The sequence below is a fragment of the Lygodium microphyllum genome, chromosome 28, assembly GCF_053477565.2.
Source record: "Lygodium microphyllum isolate KBCC chromosome 28, Lygodium_microphyllum_v1.1.10, whole genome shotgun sequence".
In the NCBI taxonomy this organism is placed as follows: Eukaryota; Viridiplantae; Streptophyta; class Polypodiopsida; order Schizaeales; family Lygodiaceae; genus Lygodium; species Lygodium microphyllum.
Genome location: NC_141162.1, coordinates 43,991,480 through 44,012,682, shown reverse-complemented (window position 1 = coordinate 44,012,682; position 21,203 = coordinate 43,991,480). Strand labels below are relative to the sequence as shown.

Here is a 21,203-nt window from a genome sequence, read left to right as displayed (position 1 = left end):
TACCGCACCTAGTACTAAGTGGACAGCAACTTTTGGCACACTTTGCTCGCCCTTTGGACCCCGTTTTGGTCATTTTTGGGCAGTTTCTGCAGTAAAACAGCAAGCAGTTTTGGACTATTTGGGCATTTCCAGCCAGCATAATGGCGTCATCTTCGCATGATAGTGCCATCTTTAACATTACAAAGTTGGATGGTACCAACTACTCTTACCTAGAAGAGTCAAATATGGCAGGTTTTGGTGCAGAAATCTCAGATTAAGCCACTTCGGTTGAGTGGGGAGCAGCCTGAAACTATAGACAATGACGACTGGCTTGAACTTAATGAGCTATGCAAGTCCACGACACTACAAGATATAGACCTTATAGCGATGTTTAAAGCGATGAAAATACAAACAACAAAATTTGCCCTCGTCGCAAAAAGCGTCGTTATTGACGACGCCATAGAATCGTCGCTATATGTGTCGCATATGCGACGCATATAGCGACGGTTACAGAGAATTTGCGACGCTCATAGCGACGACAATAGTGACACGTGCAGTAAATTTGCGACGCAAATAGCGACGGTAACAGAGAAAAAATAAATTTGTGGCAGGGCAGCAAGCTGCCCTGCCACATATAGCACTGTGTGCTATATGAGAGCCATACAAAATAGTTTCTGCACTGCTACATACAAAGCGTTTGCAAACAAAAAGAATGTATATTGAAATCATAAAACTGATAGATGAATTAAATACATGATATCGCATAAAATGCGATTGGTACAATCATAAAACAATATCACTAGTACATAGAAAATGTCTACATAGATCGGGCAACTAAAAACTAAAGATATGTGAGCTCTAAGGATCCAAGGGCGAGCTACAAATCCTCGTCCCCCGAAATCTCTTTCCGCTACAAAGGAGCATCAAACGGATTCTGCAGAAAAAGAAACAACATATCAATCCACCATACAATAATGCATTCAAATATCTCATGGTAACTACGGACAAGAAAGATGAGTGACTTACTGGGCCGCCGCGTCTATACAATCGGTCGATCAATGATCTGAGACTATGCCTCTCTGCATATCGAGTCTCAAGGCCTTGCGGATTGCGATTTGTAATGGAGTGCTGCAAAGAAAACAAAATGCTAACTATTAGAAACATGATTGTCAGTACAAAGAATATCTTAAAAAAACAAATAAGCAAAACAAAAGAGAAACTTACAAAGTCCTCCAAATATATCATGTGGCCGCCACTCCCAAGATGATGTACCGATCCGGCCTCGATTCATGCCCTCGCCGCCTCCCGCTGCTGACTCCAATGTCCTAGTGAGTTTGTAGCCTCCTCCCTCAGTCTCGGCGCCAGTCGTCTGCATCTAACCACTCGGGCTTTGGAGCCCCACTCTTGATTGCCTTGCGTGCATCGAATCGTTTATGTGACATGTATGCACGCATGCAATCCATCATCCAGCCCGTAGAGAATCTATCCACTACGGCTGGCACCGGGAACTCCTCGTGCAAGGATGCTACTATGTACTCCTTGCTCCCCTCCGGTATGTTCCTCCAATGATCCAGGACGTTGTGCCGAAAAACTTATTGGCACAACTCCCTCATGCGAGCCGTCACCCTCCTCCCCTCATCATTCATGATGATGGCTCCTGACCTGCCATCCACTAGGTATCCATAACCCCTAGGAGTATGCCTAAGATGGGCCCTCTCCCATCTCTGTCCACGCTCCTGGGCATATCCAGGAGACCCCTGTACATCCGGTGTACCGACGGGGGTATCCTCTCCCGGAGTGCCACTCAAAGGGGGTGCCACCAAAGGGGGTGCCACCAAAAGGAGTGCCACCAAAAGGCATGCCATCTGCCGATGGCTGCGCAAAAGCTGGCGTAACTGGAGTGGACGTCCCCACAGGTGTGACAAATCCTGGAGGTGACGCAGCTCCAGCTGAACGACGAGACGGAGACACTACGTTCGTGTCTCCACAGCAACACCCCCCTGATCCTCCTGCACTTGCAGTCCCTCCCTCTGGCCCAAGTCACGAGCGTCGAGATCGTCTGCTCGAAGCTGAAGCATCTGATCGCGCTGAAGCTGATCTAGCAGAGCACCCTGACGAAGAACGAGACAGCTCCTGATCTGTCATCTCTCTGAATCTCGCGAGCTGATCTGGAGACATGCGTGCCATCATGTCCTGAAACTCCTCATCGCTCATCCCTCGACTCATCCTGAAAATGTCGATACCTGCACAGATAAAAAATGATGTTAGAATAATCAGTTTAAACTATACAAAGCACATTAATATAAATCATTTTTGAAAAATTCCTCTTAAAATGCATATCTTATCTACCTTTATGGAAGATCTAAACAACGAATTGAGTAATACAATTCTCCAAGAATGAAGTATTCTATGGTCCCATGTTAATCTCCTGACACAACTCTGCATACACTGGAAGGTCGATAGACATGTCACCACAAAAGAACGAGTCTGCCTCGTTCTCAAAAAATTCTACGACTTTTGTATTTCCATCATTGTTAGTTGATGTGGGCTCCATGCTTGCGGTGGCCTCCACCCCTTGTAATTTCGATCCCTCTATTTGCATATTTTCTTCGTCTATTCCTGGAACATCGCTTTGATCGTATACTCTCGCACCTCGAGGAGTTGAAGGTATAACATACCACCATCGAGGTTGTTGGGGATTTGGATAGAAGATTACCTGTTCACAAACACTTACAAAGCGGCTTCAAACCATTGTGACATAAACCATGTCGTATTACAATTAGCAAGCAAATGACTATTTGTACCTGTTCACAATGGGCCGGCAACACAAAGGTGTCGCGCAAATCCATCCATTTTTTTTCGGAATCTATTTCGAGAAATCCAGATGGACCTCGTCGAACTGTTGCGCTAGCTCCTCCAAGTATCACTTTGAACCACTGCATATCGAATATTATCATGGAGAAGCTACGGTAATCCACCATAATAATACTTTACAAGTTCCCAAAATACTCCATCTCATCCACAACCGTGTTCGGATCCGTTGCTCGTCGCCGGCTCTCTTGCTCAAACCTTGCCATGACACCACAGTCCATCTCAGGCTCCAAGATTGTAGGCAAGTCGGGAATGTTGTATGTCTCCTTTGGCATTGACGGTATAGATGGGCCTTGCGAGTGGTCGATTGGCTCCTGCAATCCATCCATCGCACGTCCACGAACTCTTCTAATTGGCTGCAAAGGGTGCACTCCCCCTTGGGTCGAGACATCACCCCCTTGGATACAAAATTTGCCAACAAGACCCAATCTTATTGTGTATGGTTTTCAATTAGCTTGAGAGTACAATGCATGAAAAATGCTAACTTCAAATTACCGTTTGCTGAAAATCTGCAATCACCTGATCAATGATCTCAGATTGAAACTCGCCAAATCATCGTATGTGTTCTATAGACAATCGGCGTTTTCGTCTAATTGCCAACTTGCATTGAGAGCAAGGACATGGGACACGCTGATTAAGATACGTCTCGCGGTCTTGAACAATAAGATCTTCTTCGTTTGCCATCTTATCTACATTACAACAAACGAGGCTTAAATGGATAGCTTTATGGAGATGTACGTCAAGTTGCAAGTTGACCATAAACCTTGCATTGTATATAGTAGTCGAGAGATTTTCCGATGTTATATCTCGGCCTTGTATCATGCTCAACGATTTGTTTGTCCCGGTAGATAATTATTTGTTATATCTCGGCTTTGAGTATAAGTAATCCATTTTAAAATTAATGCGCGCCATCTATGAAATTTTATAACTATAGTAATAAAATTTATTTCAATCAATTCTACTCATAGTCATAAGACCTTAGAGAAATTATCCTATACTCAATTTAAGGGTTTCTTCTTCTATAACAATAATTTTGGGTTCATTTTGATGAAGTACGTGGCCCATGGCAAAGCACATTGCATACCATTATCAATAAGTATATTATCTTAAATTTCCTTCCCCTCCCTCTCCCTCTCTTTCTCTCCCTCTCCCTCTCTTTCTCTCTTTCTCTCACCCTCTCCCTCTCTTTCTCTTTTTCTCACTCTCCCTCTCTATCTCTCTTTCTCTCTCATTTCCTAAATAAGCAAAAAATAAAGTGATTTAAACATCCTCCAAGCAAAAGGGAGAGGGAGAGATACAATGCACTCTCCCTCTCTTTCTCTTTCTATCCCTCTCTTATTTCCTTCCCCTTCCTCTCCCTCTCACTCTCTTTCTCTCTCATTTCCTCTCCTAAACAAGCAAAAAATAAAGTGATTCAAACATTAAACAAGCAAAAGGGAGAGGGAGAGAGAGAATGCACTCTCCCTCCTTCTCCCTCTCTTTCTCTTTCTCTCCCTCTCTTATTTCCTCCCCCTCCCTCTCCCTCTCCCTCTATTTCTCTTTCTCTTTCTCTTTCTTTCCCTCTCCCTCTCCCTCTCCCTCTCTTTCTCTCTTACTCTCTCGTTTCCTCGCTTAAACAAGCAAAAAAGAAAGTAATTTAAACATTAAATAAGCAAAAGGAAGAGAGAGAGAGAGAATGCACTCTCCCTCTCTTTCTCTCCCTCTCCCTCTCCCTCTCCCTCTCTTTCTCTCCCTCTCTCTCCCTCTCCCTCTCCTTCCCTTTCATTTCCTCTCCTAAACAAACAAAAGAGAATGATTCAAACCTTCAACAAGTAAAAGAAAGAGAGAGGGAGACTCACCAATGAGATATGGCGAGCGTGGGCGGCTTCTCTTTGCAACGAGGGCTCCTCCTCTCCTTCGCGAACAACGGCAGTGGCGGTGGCGGCGGCGGCGGCGGCAGCAAGTCTCTTCCTCTTCTTCTCTCACAAATCCTTGGCTCTCTCCCTCGCTCTCTCTCTCAAAAGGCGAAGAAAAGAAAATGAAAACGGCGCTCTGGTTTCGGCCACCCTTTTTTTCCTTGCGGGGTCGCTATCGGCGTCGCTATTTGCGTCGCATTTTTCGCTATTTGCGTCGCAAATAGCGACGCCAGTTGCGACGCCAATAGCGGCGCCGATAGCGATGCCGATATCCGCCGTCGCTAATCCACGTCGCTAATTGCCCAATTCCTTGTAGTGGAAGGAAGTACACCCACATCTTCCTACTATAGTCATCGACAATCAACATAAAATAAGAAGATCCCCCCAAGGCCTGTGTAGGCATCTTACCACACAAGTCAGCATGCACCAACTCTAGAGGAGCATGTGCTCTATTTTTGCTTTCTTGTGGAAATGCCTTTCTTTGTTGCTTGCCCATCATACAAGCTTCACATGGTTCCTTCAATTCAGTTATTGTAGGTAGATGAGCAACCATACCTTGCTTTTGCATCTCCTTCAATACTGCATATCCGATGTGTCCAAACCTTTCATGCCAAAGCTTACTTGTGCCCACTCCAACGGTGGCTGTAAGAGCACTTAGCTCATACAGGTTGTTCCTTCTTTCTCCTTTGCCAACAATTGTGCCAGCACTCACCTATATGTGTGTCAACTTTATCAATGTATGGCCCTCTATTTGAAGCATTGGTCTCATTGCTACCCCTTTCTCTTTCTTTCTTATCACACACACACTCTTTCCCTATCAACGAGGTGATGGTGTAGTGTTTCATGTCAGCCCTATTTTATACATGTGATTGCTAGAGGACAAGGCATTACAAGAGGTATCATGGATAGACCACCCTTGTTTCCTTGTTTTACACCTTTCAGTGGCTTGATAGAGGACAAGGCATTGCAAGAGGCATCATGCATTCCTTGATCATGGACAAGATATTGCAAGAGGCATCGTGCATGAGTTGACCTTGCCTAAACCACCCTTCTTTCCTTCTTTTACACTCTTTAATGATTTGCTTCTTTCTACCTTTTATACTCTCGTGTAAGTTGGACATGAAGCCAATCCTTCCTTTAAATGTCATGATGTAGCCTTGTATATTTAATTATCCCACGCTCTTTCTTATTCCAAACCATTTGTATGTGTATTTGCACTACCTTTGAGTATGTTTTGCAGTCCTTATGAACACATTACCTAGTATCATTTCCAATGGACAAACTTAAACATCAATGAAGATTTTGAGATCTTTGGAGACAACATTATATGTAAAGTTTACTCAATCTACAATAGGAAGAGAAGAAATGTTCATCATTTACAAATGTATTTATTACCACTTTTATTGAGAATGCATAGAATTTCTTTGAAGTTCAAATTATAAAACTAAAAATACATGAAATATCTGGTCTTATGGTTTTGTAGGGGAGGAGGGGGGTGCAGAGAGAGAGACAGAGACAAAGGGAGAGAAAGAGATCCTTTGATCTTTAGTGCACCGCACCGAGACAACACGAGCACAAAGCGAGAAATGTGTTAACCAATAGTAAAGCACCAAACTTAAGTTGGCGCATAACACCAGACTTGGCAGGAAGCAATATCGGGACAATACTAGGTGTGGAACACCTAGTAGACACTAATGTTAGGGAAGGCTTCTTTTTGAAACATGCATTGAAACTTCTTATTGTTATTCCCCTCATCTCTTGTAGTATCATTGCTTAAGCAACAATTCTCATTATTGTTTTATACAACATCAAGTAGTTTTAGTTTAAACTTGTTAGGTCACTCAACCTATTGATTTTGAATTATAGTGGTTGCATGATCATGCTTTAGTGCAAGATGCGAGACTAACTAAGGTGAAAGTATCCTATGCTACATGTTTGGTTGTCCTATAGTGTCATGCAAGTTCCTCCTTGGAGTGCTTGCAATGGAATTTTGTAATAATTCACAAGTGGCCAGGTATATTCCCATGTAATCATGGGAATAAACATTGGAAATTTGCATATAATCATTATCAAAGAAATAATGCCTTTAATTTTAATGTCTTTGGCTTCCCTCATCGATAAGAAAAGAGACTGTGTAATCAAAGTTACATGCTCTATTTCACGTATAGATCCTATTTTTCTCATTTATTTACTTATGTACTAATAGATTTCTAAAGTAGTTAGGCCTTATGATAAGTTCTTTAGGTTATCACTTGTTAAATTGAAATTGTTTTTCATTAACAAGGTCAGTCGGCACCGATCTATAAGCGTGAGCCAGAAACCACGCAGACGGCCTACTGTTCGTCTCTAATCAAGGCCTTCGCAGCTACGTCTAGTCAACACATTATTGCGTTTCTTCAACTGAGGCAGTGAACCACAAATACCTGATGGAACAGCCGCAGCCCCAACACCTTCCATCGCTGGAACTTGTGGATGCCCTAGTGACACCTGATCCTCACGTGGACGAGCTGAGATCGCGATTTGAAGAGGAGGCCGTGGTCGTCGATCATGTGATAATAAAGGACAACGCTGTGGAGTATTCAGCGACTCTGATGACCACCACATTCGACGAGCAGCTGCTGCAGGAGCCAAGCCTTCTGCAGAAGTTCGCAGATAGGCTGTATGGCGACCGTCGGACGGTGGGGCGCTTGGCTTATCTGGCAAGGCGGGGGCGCTTTGCTACATTGCCCGCGCAGTCCGAGAGGGACAGAGGCCTTGTGCTCCTGATACACAACGCATTGACCATTATGTACGAGACGCGTCTTCGTCCTCCGGTCCGGGTCGCCTGCAGGTGTGTTATCGACGCGCTTCCCAGCATCGACCCAGCCCAAATAAATCTTGGCTGGCATGATCAAGATGAGCATTGCGCACCCGATGATGTACGTACAATGTGCTCAATTTGCTTGGATGCGCAGCCGGCCGCTACCGGCCTTTCCGTCGACTTAACTCAACTTCCCTGCCTGCACCTCTTCCACAAAGCCTGTATCCTACCTTGGCTCTCTTGCTGGAGCAACTCTTGCCCTGTGTGCAGATATCAGCTGCCTACAGCTGACGTTCATGCATCACCAGTCGCCGGCCAGCTTCGATCGGCGGGCAGGAATCAAGTTCCCCGCGTTGAACGTGTGTCGGCAGGATAGTAGACGGACAAAACGGGAGACGGTCTAGTAAAAATCTTGAGATTTGGGTGATTCTGAAAGGACCTTACTGCAGTTATTTTTAAATTTTTTGTAAACATCTTACTAGTCTGAAGTTTGCACATGCAAACATTTCCCCTATATATAATATGTGTGCTCCACAAAATCTGTGAAGTTTGTTTATTAACGCAGACAGGTTGTGTGAAGATTAGATGGCATCCGTAAGTATCATTAGTGTGGCACGCTGTTCAAGGATAACCTTGTGATATCATAATTGTGGTTTCCTAAAGGTGATTTGCCTTCACTGCTCTCCGATTGTATGTTAGTTGCACCATCACTTTTAAGATATGCACTTATAGTGGAACACATACATTGTATAACTGTAGTGCACGCTTTTCAAACTTTCTAAAGGGCTTTGATATTATAGAGGTCACTTGCCTCTCCACTTTCTAAAGATAATTGGCCATCCGGACCCGTGTATTGTTAGACTGTATTTGATCATGAGTTGTTCATGTATGTGTATCTTGCATTAACACACTTGCAAAAACTTCTGCATATCTTGTCCACATAATTGCATTAGGCTTCAAAATTATGCACATTAATGTAATTCTAATCCTCTTGTGATCATGCAATCTATCATAAGATCATAAGAAGGATGCATTGATGTTATAATATGCTATATTGTTGAATCATGTATTGAAGGGATAGTAACCAAAAAATATGAAGAAGAAACCTTGAAAACAATTGAGAATCACACCAGGTTGTTGTGACAAAAATGACCCCTAAATAAGAAAATGTATAAGTCAAAAAGCATTAATATCATATATATGAGATTTCACAACCAAACTTCTTTGGATTGTAAAAGACACTATAAGTAAACTAAATGCACAACTAAATCTCTGACAAGTCATCTCTTAAACAAGTTCTTAATATCTACTCCAAATTTTCATTTGTACTCTATGTGTACTATGATCTGTATTTTTCATCCAAAAACTAATAAGGGATAAGATAAAACAACTCATTTTCATCTTCCTTTTTCGATGGATATATTTGGATTCATTATTGAACAAGTATTTATAGGTAAAATCTTTGTCATTGCATGGAGCTTTATTTCTTTGGTTTTCATATGTGTACTATATTTTTAAAGTGTGATGTGCCTAAGTAACGAAATCTTGATTGCAAAATTTGGTAGTCCATTAAGAGATATGCATAAGAGACTCCATTTAAGACTCCTAGGGAATATCTAAACTTGGTGGCCTAGGGTCACTTGAGTCTATACCAGCATGGGAAGCCCCATCTTATTATGAGGGGGATTCACTTACAACGAAGGTTCCTAATTAACTCTAAGGTCTCTAAACATAGTTTCTAGCAACAGGTAGTTGCTTACACAATACAACCTAAATGGAAACCAACTGATATCACACTTTGTTTAAAGAGTGAGTGAAACAAGGAGGAGCTAGATGCATAGGCCCCTCTATTCGTAGGATAAAGTCTCACTCTAGTCCCTAAAACAATACTAGGTCAAGCTTTAAGAGGATTCTCTAAGTCAATCACTATTTGACTCTTCTTAGACATTTTCAATCAAATGTATTCTTGTGGGAAATCTCTTAACTAATTAACACGACTCTATCATATGATAAACACATTAGGGATTCGCCCTCCCCTTTCCCATTCATGCCTGTGTTTGCTTAGTTTGTGAACTACTATCACATTCCTTTAACATATACAAATAATTTCCTTAATTGGATCCATGAGAACACATTTATTTATATGATTTAGGCAAAAAATAAAGAAAATATCAAATAATATTCTTAAAATGAGTTTCAAAAATTTTATTCTTTAAAGTGCAATGCTACACTGGCATTCCACCTCTTATACTAGAATTTGTTTCTAAAGTATTTATATCTAACTTTTATGAACACAATAAATATAATCCACCCTTTATCTAGAATAGTGTCTTCTCACGTTCATACGTATTAGGCCATTTAAAGTTCTCTATCTCCATCCTAACCCTAATATAGGGTTTCTAAAGCCTCCTTGACTGATATACTATTGTAGGATTAAACCTTCCCTTCCATGATGGCCTTCTTACCAGTTGATCTTTAGCTAATATACCAAGGAGTACCCCTCTAAGTCTTTTTCATTGCATCTCTTTCAACACTGTGATCATGGAGGTGATCCACATGTGAATTAAGCAATTGTCCTATAATCTCTCAGATTGAGTTTAGATCTCCTTTAGGGAGTTCTCAAAATTCAAAAAAAAAACAAGGCAAGTAGTCTATCTTCAACTAGGAAATCATCTCCTTTCCAAAGCATAGTTATATCTTAAAATGTTTTGATAAAGTTAAAATGTTTCCCACTATATGTTTCACAAGTAGAAATTTCCAACATATTTCAATCAAGGAGTATAATCCAGACTTGAATACATAACATTTTGATACATAAAGTTATTCATCCATAAGTCTTTATGCATACTTAGATCTTGAGAGCTTCTCATTCTCACTTTTATTTTAGGGTCTTCTAGGTTTCTTCTTGTCTTTTGAAGACAATCCTAGAGCCTAGTTACCAAATCATAATGAAGAAATCCTAGAGCTGAGTTACCAAGTCATCTTGAGAATTTTGGATCCATCCTCTAGTTCATACTGACTAGTAGAGGGGATGACCGTAGCCACATCAATTTTTTTCATTTAAGCAATGCATCACATGTTGTTATGGGTGTCACTATGGTCATGTCATATAAGCAATGTTTGCAACGCTTAAGAGACAACTAAGTGTTGTTTACTATGTCACTTAAGCAACAACAAGCATTGCTTAAGTGACATAAATAAAAAAATTTAATGAGTGTCACTTATGTCATGCCTTACATTCACATGTTGCTTATACAATTCATTGGTTATTAAAAAAGGAAAAGAAAATTATAAATCAAAGCTCTATCTCTTCCACTCTCTCTCAAGATCTGATCTCTCTCTCTCTCTCTCTCTCTCTCTCTCTCTCTCTCTCTCTCTCTCTCTCTCTCTACAATCTCTCTCTGGTGCACAGATCGGATGCTCTATACTTGCATAGTGAGCGCCGGAAGGTCTCCAAGAACAAAAAAACTCTACTTTTTGCACAAAACTCAAGGTAGAAAGCATGCACGACATAAACAAGAGACCAATTGGGTGCAATCTCCCCCCATGCCTTATGTGAGCGCTCTACAGAGCATGTATTTTATGTATTAATCATCTTCAAGCTCAAATAATAGCCAAAATTACAAAATAGCACGCTTTTGGCTTTTGAGTTTGCTTTAGCACAAAATAGAAATAAAGCTAATGGGCGGGCGCCCAAAGAGTCAGGCATACCCAATACAATGTCCAAATACAACTATCATAATCGTGCGCCCATGCGCATACAAAATAATAAATAAATATCGAACGCCTTAATAAATAGGTGCGACAAAATATAGACGCCATGCCTAAGGTATGCGCCCATCAAAATATAAGTGATAACTCGAATACACGCTATCCTCCAATGCTTTCCTCCGCCACTGCTGCTATCTCTACACATCAACTGAAGCATTCACAATCGTTAGTAAAATAATACAATTAAACTGACAAAAGTGAATACCTAGCAATCTTCAGCTACATAAATAAATCAACTGGTTAGAAATCAATCCTAACCTTAATTTATCACGAGTGCGCACTCTAAACTCATAAATGTTTATTAATTTAATATGTATTTTGCGGAATCACCCACTATGGAATCACCCATGTACACACTAAATTAATGAAACACCCGAAAAGGATAGGTGTCCCCATTAACTTCTCGCACAAAGAATCCACTTTGTGTATGAACCCCGGTCAACAAAGCTTACAGAATCCACCGTAAAACCTCACGGAATCCACGGTGAAATATGCCTCCTGGCATCTTACCCCCGAGGTGGGATAGCAATTGTCCTCAATTGCTATTAGCTCAATATGGAGCTAACAGAGTGGGGAAAGCATTTAAGTCTCTAGCGTGCATCCATTGGGCCTCTTCAACAGGATGGTTTTAAACTTGACCAAATATCTAGAATATCTACGGCCAGTTCTAGTGGTCATAAAGTCAATATCTATGATAGCTTCAGGCTCAAGGATTTCAGTCTCTTCATCTAGTAAAGGTGGGTTTTCATAAACAGGGTGTATAGGTAATTGGCCTCTAAAGGGTCATAATAAACTGATGTGAAAAGTGTTGCGAATTTTCCAATGTGGTGGTAGTTCTAACTTAAATGCATTGTCATTGATTTTATGAATGATCTTGAATGGTCCATAGAATCTAGGTGCTAATTTCACAACTGGGTGTTTATCTACACTTTGTAATCTACGTTTTTCTATTCTTAACCAAACATAGTCATCAACTTTGAAATTCATGGCCTGTCTTTTCTTATTGGCTTGTTTTGTATATGATTGCTGGGCTTTGCCAATCATGTCTTTAACCTCATCAAAAATAGTAGCGTGCATGTTAGCAATATCATCAACACTTTGAATTCTATTTGATAAAGATGCAGCAAGTGTAGACAATCTATAACCATAAATCACTTCAAACGGTTCTTTCTTTGTAGCTGTGTGTGGTGTATTGTTATATGCAAAATGCAGTAAATGTAAATGTGTATCCCATGTCTGTGGTTTAGAAATAGTGTAAGCACGTAAAAGATCTAAAATAGTAATGTTAGTAGCTTCTATTTGTCCATTAGTTTCAGGATGAAATGTAGATGAAAAATCCATTTTTGTTCCTAGGTTAGCAAACAAAGTAATCCAAAAGTTATTACAAAATCTAGAATCACGGTCAGAAATAATAACTTTTGGTAATCCATGATTAGTGAAAACAATTTTCAAAAACAATTGTGCTGCCTGAGATGCTGTTAAAGTTTTCTTGCATGGAATGAAATATGCTTGTTTACTAAACCTGTCTACAACAGTCCAAATCATATCATGGTTAGCTTTAGTATTAGGTAAACCAGTAATAAAGTCCATAGAAATCTGTTCCCATGGTCTTGATGGAATAGATAAAGGCATAAGTAAACCATACTATTTACCATGATGTCTCTTAACTCTTTGACAAACCAAACATTCAGAAACAAAGTTAGATACATCACTGTTCATATATGGCCAATAAAAATCTTCAGTCAATGTATGCAAAGCAGATATGATACCTCTATGACCTTAATATGGAGGACAATGAATCTCATTCAAAACAAAAGATCTAAATGGGACTGTAACACATAATCTCTTTTCATAAAACATGAATCCATCATTGTAAGACAGTGAATCAATAGGAATCTAGTTATTTCCAACTAATTTATTCCAATCAATATGAAAAGTAATGTCCTGATAATAAGAATCTTTCATAGGGGTTAGAGAATCAAATGATATGAAAGAGATATTATGAATGGTCGATCTTCTACTTAAAGCATCAGCTACTACATTTTCTTTACTTGGTTGATACTGTATAAGGGGATGAAACTCTGAATAAAAGCTGCCCATTTGATATGTCGGTCAGAGATTTGGGGTTGACTAAGGAGATGTCTAATACTTTGTTGGTCAGTCATAATCATAAACTCAAAACCCATTAAGTAATGTTTCCATTGTCTTAAAGCTTGTACAACAACTAACAATTATTTATCATATGTGGAATATTTAAGTTCGGATGGTTTCAGTTTACAGCTAGAATAAGCTATGGGATGATTATCTTGCATAAGTACGGCTCCTATTCCAAATCCGCTAGCATCAGTAACTACTAAAAAGAATGGTCTATTAAAATCAGGTAGTTGTAATACAAGAGCATGGGTTAATGCATGTTTTAATAAATCAAAAGTTTTCTGTTAATTATTAGACCAATGATAAACAATACCTTTCTTTAAAATTTTAGTCAAAGGCAAAGCAAGTAATGAGAAATTTCGCACAAACTTATTGTAAAAACTAGCAAGACCTAGAAAAGAACGTAACTCATGCACATTTTTGGGTATAGGCCAGTTCAATATTGCTTCTATCTTCTTAGGGTCAACCTTAATACCTTCTGATAATACAATATGACCTAGATATTCAATTTACGTTTGAAAGAACTCACTCTTTTCCGGATTAGCATACAATTGATTATCTTTCAACAACTTGAAAACCAAAGACAGATGTTCATAATGTTCTTTCTCATTTTTACTGAATACCAAGATATCATCAAAGAATACTATAATACAATGCTGATATTTCAAAAATATGTGATTCATCATTCTACTAAATGTAGCAGGTGCATTAGTCAATCCAACAGGCATCACTAAAAATTCATAATGACCAAATTGTGTTCTAAATGCAGTTTTAAATATGTCAGATTTATCTAATCTCACTTGATGATAACCAGATTCAAGATCTATTTTACTAAATATGGCAGAACCTTATAGTTTATCCATAAGATCATCTACCCTAGGAATTGGATATCTATTCTTTACAGTAATCTTATTTAGGGCACGATAATCAATGCACATGCGATAAGTATTATTCTTCTTCTTTACCAACAAAACAGGTGCGCCAAATGGAGAACTACTAGGTCTATTTAATCCTCTGTTTAATAATTCCTCAACTTGATTTTGAATTTCTTTCTGTTCAATCTAGTTATGTCTATATGGTGCTTTACATGGTGGTTGTGTACCAGGAATTAAATCTATTTTGTGATCTTCAGGACGTGAAGGAGGTAGTCCAGGTGGCAAATCTTCAGCAAAACAATCTTTAAATTGTGCAAGGAATTCTTTATGACTAGGGTGCATATGTTTTTCTTTAGCTTGAAGTTCATTCACCCAAATTAGATAAGATTTATTACTTTTGCGTAATGCACGTTTAGCTTGAGTATGAGTAAGCAGTGGAAAATTATTGGATGCGTGCATACCATACAATGTAATGTGTTTTCCTTGAAAATAAATTTTAATTGAATGCGTGGAATAATCTATCTCAGGATTATGTTGATGACGCCAAGGCATACCTAGGATAATATCACTAGACTGTAATGGTACAACTAGAAAATTCATTCTTTCAGTGTATTCACCAATTTGAATTTCTAAATCATGCACCTCTTGTGTTCCATTATACCTTGTGCCTAAGAATGCTGCTTTAATGCGATAATGCATAGGAACAGTTTGTAATTTCAATTCTTTCACTAACTTTGCAGAAATAAAATCATGTGTACTACCATCATCATACAAAATAATCTTTTATTTTCCATGCACTAAACATTTCATTGTCAACAAAGAATGTGGAGTTGGCATACCTGGTAAAGTATCCGAAGGAGTAGCAATGTCGTCCTCATCTTCCGTAAAGTCAGGCATTTCCTCATGTTCTTCATCTTCCATTGCTCCAAGATAGTTGATATGGAGAGGTGGCTTCTTCAATTGGCAATTGGCTGCTAGATATCCAAGTTGATGGCAAACACACTATAGGTTTGGCTTTAGATACATTGTTTGCAATGGCAGGAAGTCTAGGAATATTAGGATTTGGCTGTGAGGATGGCTTAGGGTTTTGATTGGTATTTGATGGCAAAGGAGGTGGTTTTGTCCAAGACTTACGTAAAGATGATGAAGGCAATTGACTTTGATTGAATCTTCTAAAATTTGAATTGAATTGCTTTGAACCATAGTTACCATTTTCTTGAAATTGTTGTGGACGCTTGTCTCTTCCTCGAAGCTTGTCTTCAGTGTCATGAGCTAAAGAAATTGCATCTTCAAGAGTTGCAGGCTTGAATATATTGACTTCAACATAGTAATGCCCAAGTAATCCAGACATAAACTTGCGCTTGTGAGTCGCTTCAGGTATGTCTTCAAGCATGCGTAGTTGGAGTAAAGCATTCCAAAAGCGTTCAGTGTACTGGGAAATAGGCTCACGATCTCTTTGCTGAAGAAGGTCCCATTGCTTTATGGCTTTTTCATGGAATTGAGGAGGAAGGAAATTCCGCATAAACTTCTTTTTGAAACTCTCCCAGGTAGTGGGACAATCTATGCTCTTACAAACCACGGTCCACCAAAGAGATGCTCGATCCACTAAATGATTAGTGACACACTTAATTTTATCTTTTTCAGTGTATGTCTCTTCATGGAAGTAATCATCAAACTGACTGATGAATGCAAGAACAGTCTTTCCATCTCGAGTACCATTGAAAGTACGAAATTTGAAATTTCTTTTACTTATCTTTGTTTCTTTACGGATGGATTGAGCTTCGAGAGTCGCATCAATGGTTCGTCGAATAAGATCTTCGGGTTGTGGTCCATCTTTGTTGGTAGTCGATTGTTGTAAATTGGCCAATTGAACTTGCAAGGCTTACCGGGCTCTTCGTTCTTCATTCAACTACATCATAATTAAATCCAACTTTTGTTCCATCGTAGGTTCAGGAAGATCGCCTTCAGCCATTAAATCATCCATATTTTGTTCCTCATCCAGTAAAAATTCAAAAGACCTCACACTCTCAAAATCCAATTAGCGGGATGAGCGTAGCTCAAAATCGGGTGTACAAGGCTTATAGATTTTTGTTTGGATTTTACGGTCTTCGACTTTTGACATTGCGGGATTTGAAGTCTTCATAAAATCTGCGTATGACCTTCTACGTGTACTGAAACTGGTTCAGTAAGTTTGCCTATGTGAACAGAGTCTTCCAAGGAACAACTTTGCAGTTCAGTGCTTCTACGCAGGAATAATCCTTATGGGAGTTTTTGAAATAAGTCAGTTTTGACCTCTGCTAACTTGCAGAACTTGCAGAGTTACAGAACTTAAAGTACTTGTTAAACTTTGGAGATTTTTGTAACTTAAGACTTAGTGGATTAAGCTTGGAGCTTAATCTGTAACAAAACGACGAATTTTAGGGGCGGGACCGTTTTTCAACGCCTAAAATCACGGCGAACCCATCCTGAAGCCGCCGATTTTGAAATTGGTGATGCTAAGCTTTTAAAAAGCTTAGTTTTTAAGCTTTTAAGCTTTATGAAGGAGATGAAGGTTATCTGTTTTGTCTAAGAAAAACGACTTGAGTAGGGAGATATTGACGTGGTCCTCCGCTTCCCCAGGCCGGTCCTTCGCGATTAGAGACTGTAGACAGAGGTTCTTGACCGCTAGGAATCCACCCGTATCGACCGTTCGCGATGAAACTGACTGTAGAGCTCGATCGTTCCAGGAGCTCCGCCTTCGCGCAAGATGGGTAGCGATTGGAAGCTCTCGATCTCCGCTTCGCTCTGATACCACTGGTGCACAGATCGGATGCTATATACTTGCGTAGTTTGCGTCGGAAGGTCCCCAAGAACAAAAGAACTCTACTTTTTGCACAAAACTCAAGGTAGAAAGCATGCACGACATGAACAAGAGACCAATTGGATACAATCTCCCCCCATGCCTTGTGTGAGCGCTCCATAAAGCATGTATTTTATGTATTAATCATCTTCAAGCTCAAATAATAGCCCAAATTACAAAATAGCACGCTTTTGGCTTTTGAGTTTGCTTTAGCACAAAATAGAAATAAAGCTAATGGGCGGGCGCCCAAAGAGTCAGGCATATCCAATACAATGTCCAAATACAAATATCATAATCGTGTGCCCATGCGCATACAAAATAATAAATAAATATCCAATGCCTTAATAAATAGGCGCGACAAAATATAGGTGCCATGCCTAAGGTATGCGCCCATCAAAATAAAAGTGATAACTCGAATACACGCTATCCTCCAATGCTTTCCTCCGCCACTACTGCTATCTCTACACATCAACTGAAGCATTCACAATCGTTAGTAAAATAATACAATTAAATCGACAAAAGTGAATACCTAGCAGTCTTCAGCTACATAAATAAATCAACTGGTTAGAAATCAATCCTAACCTTAATTTATCACGAGGGCGCACTCTAAACTCAGAAACGTTTATTAATTTAATATGTATTTTGCGGAATCACCCATGTAAACACTAAATTAATGAAACGCCCGAAAAGGATAGGCGTCCCCATCAACTTCTCGCACAAAGAATCCACTTTGTGTATGAGCCCCGGTCAACAAAGTTTACGGAATCCACCATAAAACCTCACGGAATCCACCGTGGCACAGAATCCACCGTGAAATATGCCTCCTCGCATCACTCTCTCTCTCCCACTCTCTCTCTCACTCTCTCGACACACGGTAACAAACATACAATATACACTTAGAGGAGTTCTACATGTAGTACAACAAAAGGTAATCAATGACCAAACAATGATGATCAAACAAAAACAAAAGTATGGATTATTATGGTATGTTTTTTAACAAATTAATTAATATTCACCATTTCAAAAATAAAGCTTGAATAAAAAAATTGGTGGACAAGAATAACTAACGTAGAATGAATATGTGAATATAAATCTATATTTATACAATGTTAGTATGTACTATATGTGTGTGTGTGTGTGTGTGTGTGTAATCTAATAGAAAGTTGTATGGCTGTATGTATACAATATGAACAAAATCCGCCAAGGGATAGCTACTACTAGCAACCACTGCCATAGTTGTTGTCATTGTCGTCACCATGTCCTATTCCTTCCACAAATCTCCTATATTAATAAGAGTGAAGTTTAACTAGTTGAAAATTAAAAAGTACTTTAAAAATCATTTAGCTTAAAATATATTTAAATGTTACAGATAATATTGAGAAAAGGGTCTACCAATGGAAGTGTCCTTTGTAGGGCTTTGTGTCCTTGATATGTGGCAATCTGGATGTTTGTTTGAGTGGGGCATGACCATAATCTTTGTTCTATACAAAAATAGATCCAAAACTATCATTTTGTAGATTCTATAGCTAGTATTTCCATACGATGAGAATTTGTGAGCATATACTTACAAAAGTGGCTATGAAGCCATGTCTCCTCATGTGACCCAAGCGAGATGTGGCAATCGAGACTATGCTACCTCCTAAATCAATTGAGAAGAAATCAAAATGATATAAAAGCTACATTAGATGTGATTACATATAATTGCACATTCATAAGATATTTAGATTGCAAAGTAACTTATTGGAGTGACAAAAGCATACACTCTAGTGCAAAAATGTCATTCATAGCCACATCTCTTATCAAAAGAAGGTCCATGAATCCTCATGAAATCCCAAAGGTTTCTTATTTTCAAGGACCATAGCATTCTTGCTATCTGTATCCATACAAAAAGAAAGAATGTAGCATGTTAGTTTTTTATTTATCACCCATATACATTTTATTAGTACTAGTAGTGATATCAAATTCAATGCAATGTTGACACAATGTGATGATTGTTAAAAGTGTTTTAAAAGTAATCTTAAGCAGAGTGTGTTGGAGTTTAACCTCTATTTTTTGTATAGATCCTGATTCCGCTTGTACACCATCACCTTCATATTATAGCCATGGAGGTCATGCTACTATGATGGGATAGATCTTGATGGTTACATCAAAGTTTGTGACATTAGTGCTACTCATATGAGTCTTCTTGGGGTGTTTATGCTCATGTATCAACATTTGCACACCAAAATTAGCCTACGTTTACTATTCCCTATTCTCATCTTTATTGTTTTGGATTCTTATAGTGGGGTACATTTGTTTCATGCAATGTTGAAATCTCATAATCATGGCGATGTGATAGGTTTCAAATTGTGATTTTGGAAATGATGTACATCTGCTCTCTCATGGCATCTCTCGTATATCAATTGAGTACATGCCACTCCTCTACATGAATGGTCCAAGTAGTTATGACAAATGGAAGAAACTATATGACTCTCTACTTGAGGGCAAGGATGATGTCATTGATGATGATGATGGTATGGATGACTTTATTAATGATTGGTATGGAGAAAGTGGCATGAATAATAAAGAAAGTTTTCTTAGGGCTGAATTGCTCCGATCAAATCTAGGAAGGCCCAAAATTGACATGGCTAAGCACAACTCTGCTTATTCTTAACCTCCAAAATCATTATGCTTCGCATAATGCATCTGTTTTAGCACTATTAATGTAAGTGAATTCTTGATTGTCAATGTTAATTGCATTATTTTGAAATGTTTTAATACTTAAATCGAAATAATGTGGTGTTTGTTTGAAAGGTTGCAGGTTACTATCTCAAAACTGATTTTTTTGAAATGTTTTAATACTTAAATCTAAATGTGGTGTTTGTTTGAAAGGCTATAGGTTACTATCTTAAAAGTTTTTTCAAGAAAACAATGTCCTTCCTACATCAAGAGATGATGTGAAGAAGATGATGACCAAGCTTGGACTCAACCACAACACAATGCATGCATATCCCAATAATTATATTTTGTGTAGAGCTGAATATGAGTGCAAGGAGAGATGTCCAAAATGTGAAACACTTCCTTATAAAGATACAAGTGGAATGAATCCTCGCAATGTACCTTTATATTTTCCATACACATCCAGTATACAACTATGTTTTGGACCTCAGATTAAGCAAGACTCATGGATTGGGGAGCAAAGAATGCAAGTACCAACATGTGATTACTCTTCTTGTTGATGGCTTCCTAACAAGTGGTATTCAAGACATTGCCTATCGGTTGTAGAAGCAATCAACATATGTATATCACTTGCACATGGTTACACATAAAGTTTTAATAAAGGTTTCACACTATTCACTTATTTCTTTTACAAATGGATCACATCTAAGGAGATTGATATGAGGTCAATACTACAAACAAAAATGAGTACATTGAGATATACTTTGCTTCGTAGAGATGGAGCTAGAAACTTGTTTTTTTAAATATTCAAGTCCATATACTCATCAATATAGTGCATGAGATAGATATTGCAAGTGTTGTTGGCACTTTTTGGATGTTTAGGTTGAGAGATTCATGGGAGTTTTAAAGGGCCTTGTTCACCAAAAAGAGTGCAACTAAAGGGTTTCATGTTAGAGGAATGACTACCTGGAGAGTGCACATACTACCTTGTAGAGTACCCTGAGCATGTAGACAAGGATGTTCCTACTAGGGATGGATAGTCAAAGATTCTCTTATACTTTAAGATGAGGTCTTATGCAGCAAGGTCATTCCTCACAAGGTCTTAGCCATAGAATGGGATAATTTCTTAATGTTTATTATATACAAGTCATAGTGTATGGAAAGATTTGTTGAAGAGTACCATGAAGTTTTCAACCTATAATGAATATGAAGAGGTAAAAAATCTACAAAGATTGAACCCCCATCTATTCTTTCACGATTATTTAATCATACCAGAGATGGAATTGTCAAAGGGGAAGACATTGCCGATGAGTGAAAAGAGATTGGATTTGATTGGAATTCCTTTTGATAGAAAAAAATGC

General features: G+C 38.8%; 1 protein-coding gene across 2 annotated transcripts; it reads right to left on the bottom strand.

Annotated features, from left to right (window-relative positions):
- Positions 1 to 774: 774 nt before the first annotated feature.
- Positions 775 to 8,011, bottom strand: LOC148011406 (uncharacterized). 2 transcript variants are annotated; one of them, XM_087670281.1, is made up of 4 exons: positions 7,169 to 8,011; positions 1,204 to 2,222; positions 1,006 to 1,107; positions 775 to 913 (listed from the first exon to the last, which is right to left on the bottom strand). In XM_087670281.1, the coding sequence occupies exons 1-2, from the start codon at positions 7,347 to 7,349 to the stop codon at positions 2,020 to 2,022; spliced, it is 384 nt and encodes a 127-aa protein (XP_087526407.1). In that variant the 5' UTR covers positions 7,350 to 8,011; the 3' UTR covers positions 775 to 913; positions 1,006 to 1,107; positions 1,204 to 2,019. The 2 variants fall into 2 exon arrangements, with proteins under 2 accessions (XP_087526407.1, XP_087526406.1); XM_087670280.1 differs by lacking the exons at positions 775 to 913; positions 1,006 to 1,107; positions 7,169 to 8,011 and adding exons at positions 2,329 to 2,695; positions 2,784 to 3,509 and having other exon boundaries at positions 2,091 to 2,222.
- Positions 8,012 to 21,203: the final 13,192 nt, after the last annotated feature.

Bases quoted from the DNA above. Each gene is read 5' to 3' on its own strand.
- LOC148011406 (XM_087670280.1), bottom strand. From the start codon at position 2,960: ATGGTGGATTACCGTAGCTTCTCCATGATAATATTCGATATGCAGTGG. The intron at 2,696-2,783 runs GTACAAATAGTC...GTTTGTGAACAG, and splicing joins TGCCGGCCCATTGTGAACAG to GTAATCTTCTATCCAAATCC.